Here is a 2,740-nt window from a genome sequence, read left to right on the forward strand (position 1 = left end):
TCATTTTTCAAAGGAACTTAATGCACCAAAAAAAGGGGAAGGGCCAGGGAAGAGATAGTGGAGGCCAGGAGATGCTGGGGATGATATAAGAGGAAGCTACAAGTGAGAATGATAATAAACAGACATTTGACAGGCCCAAACAGCGCCCCCTGACCTGTGGTGCCCTGTGCGATGGCACCGGCCGCAATACCCTAGCTACGGCCCTGCCAGAGACCCCTGCAGGCTTGTTCAGTCAGCAGCAACCCCCCATGGCCAGGCTAGGGCAATTACCATATCAATCCCTATGTGATGGTGCCTAGCGATGGGTACACACTGACAGATGTGATCCGCCTATGTATCTGGTGCCTGTCGGCCAGCGTGTACCAGCGATGTGTCTGAATGACGTAGTTCACAGACATTTCGTGTCGGCTGCGCTGCACAGATATCCATCGGAACGTGTGTATGGGCAATGAGCCTATGGTGCCGCGGCAAGATGCTTAACTCCTTCAGTGCCACGGTCGCCATATTAAGCACGTTGTTGGGCTCCGACCACAGCTTTATTGGACAGAGCCGACATATTACCGCGCACAAGTTCATTACCTAGGATGAACGAATATTTATTAACATATAAACAAAGAAAATACAACAATAGGGGGGGGGGGGGGACGTGTGAGAAGGGAACCACAGACACTTTATATTCATTCAGTAATTATTCTGTACAATCTCTTCCTACAAATAGCGTTACTACGTTTCCTCCTAGACACGCTGGAGTGCGGGGACGGTAACGGCATAGACGCCATCACTGGTGGCCGCTAGGAGTGAAGGAACCGATTGAAGGCGTTATATGCGGATTCCAGGTCAAACAACATCTGGCGAACTTGGGAGTCATCCAGCTCATCTGACGCGGACATACTGCTGAGCTTCTGTAGCCTGAGAATGATAAGAAGCATCGGTCAGAGGAAACCATGCGGACACCTTCCAGGACAACAAGGGACAGCACAGGGCTCAGATACTCAGCACTAAGGGGTCCAATTATCAATAAACGCAATCACAATACATCTGGGTGCTATAATCGCATCCTGCAATGTAATTAAGTAGCACACGCAGTGTCCAGGGCTATGATAGGAGCCAGTCTCTGATTGTGATGAGACCACATGAGCCGGAACTCCCTCGTATACACGCTCTACTAACCACACATGTGCCGGGCTCTGAGCACAAATATATATACCAGTGAGTGTAAGGCCTAGGAGTGCTGAGCACAGATATATATATATACCAGTGAGTGTAAGGCCTAGGAGTACTGAGCACAGATATATATATACACCAGTGAGTGTAAGGCCTAGGAGTGCGGAGCACAGATATATATATATACCAGTGAGTGTAAGGCCTAGGAGTACTGAGCACAGATATATATATATATATATACCAGTGAGTGTAAGGCCTAGGAGTGCTGAGCACAGATATATATATATACCAGTGAGTGTAAGGCCTAGGAGTGCTGAGCACAGATATATATATATATACCAGTGAGTGTAAGGCCTAGGAGTGCTGAGCACAGATATATATATATACCAGTGAGTGTAAGGCCTAGGAGTGCTGAGCACAGATATATATATATATACCAGTGAGTGTAAGGCCTAGGAGTGCTGAGCACAGATATATATATATATATATATATATATATACCAGTGAGTGTAAGGCCTAGGAGTGCTGAGCACAGATATATATATACACCTGTGAGTGTAAGGCCTAGGAGTGCTGAGCACAGATATATATATATATACCAGTGAGTGTAAGGCCTAGGAGTGCTGAGCACAGATATATATATACACCTGTGAGTGTAAGGCCTAGGAGTGCTGAGCACAGATATATATATATATATACCAGTGAGTGTAAGGCCTAGGAGTACTGAGCACAGATATATATATACACCAGTGAGTGTAAGGCCTAGGAGTGCGGAGCACAGATATATATATATACCAGTGAGTGTAAGGCCTAGGAGTACTGAGCACAGATATATATATATATACCAGTGAGTGTAAGGCCTAGGAGTGCTGAGCACAGATATATATATATACCAGTGAGTGTAAGGCCTAGGAGTGCTGAGCACAGATATATATATATATACCAGTGAGTGTAAGGCCTAGGAGTGCTGAGCACAGATATATATATATACACACCAGTGAGTGTAAGGCCTAGGAGTGCTGAGCACAGATATATATATATATACCAGTGAGTGTAAGGCCTAGGAGTGCTGAGCACAGATATATATATATATATACCAGTGAGTGTAAGGCCTAGGAGTGCTGAGCACAGATATATATATACACCTGTGAGTGTAAGGCCTAGGAGTACTGAGCACAGATATATATATATATACCAGTGAGTGTAAGGCCTAGGAGTGCTGAGCACAGATATATATATATACCAGTGAGTGTAAGGCCTAGGAGTACCGAGTACAGATCTATATATATACCAGTGAGTGTAAGGCCTAGGAGTGCTGAGTACAGATATATATATATATACCAGTGAGTGTAAGGCCTAGGAGTGCTGAGTACAGATATATATATATATATACCAGTGAGTGTAAGGCCTAGGAGTGCTGAGTACAGATATATATATATACCAGTGAGTGTAAGGCCTAGGAGTGCTGAGCACAGATATATATATATATACACCAGTGAGTGTAAGGCCTAGGAGTGCTGAGTACAGATATATATATATATATATATATATATACACACCAGTGAGTGTAAGGCCT

At 44.3% G+C, this 2,740-nt stretch overlaps 1 protein-coding gene across 3 annotated transcripts in view; it reads right to left on the reverse strand.

Annotated features, from left to right (window-relative positions):
* Positions 1-580: 580 nt before the first annotated feature.
* Positions 581-2,740, reverse strand: part of VPS28 (VPS28 subunit of ESCRT-I) — a 122,818-nt gene continuing 120,658 nt past the window's right edge. For all 3 annotated transcript variants that reach the window (XM_088463385.1, XM_088463384.1, XM_088463383.1), the window contains one exon: positions 581-909. In XM_088463385.1, coding sequence (XP_088319511.1) covers positions 792-909 — 118 coding nt within the window. In that variant the 3' untranslated portion in view covers positions 581-791. The remainder of the gene's footprint in view (positions 910-2,740) is intronic.

This window comes from Taudactylus pleione, unplaced genomic scaffold, assembly GCF_031769625.1.
Source record: "Taudactylus pleione unplaced genomic scaffold, aTauple2 ptg001351l, whole genome shotgun sequence".
NCBI classification, from domain to species: domain Eukaryota; kingdom Metazoa; phylum Chordata; class Amphibia; order Anura; family Myobatrachidae; genus Taudactylus; species Taudactylus pleione.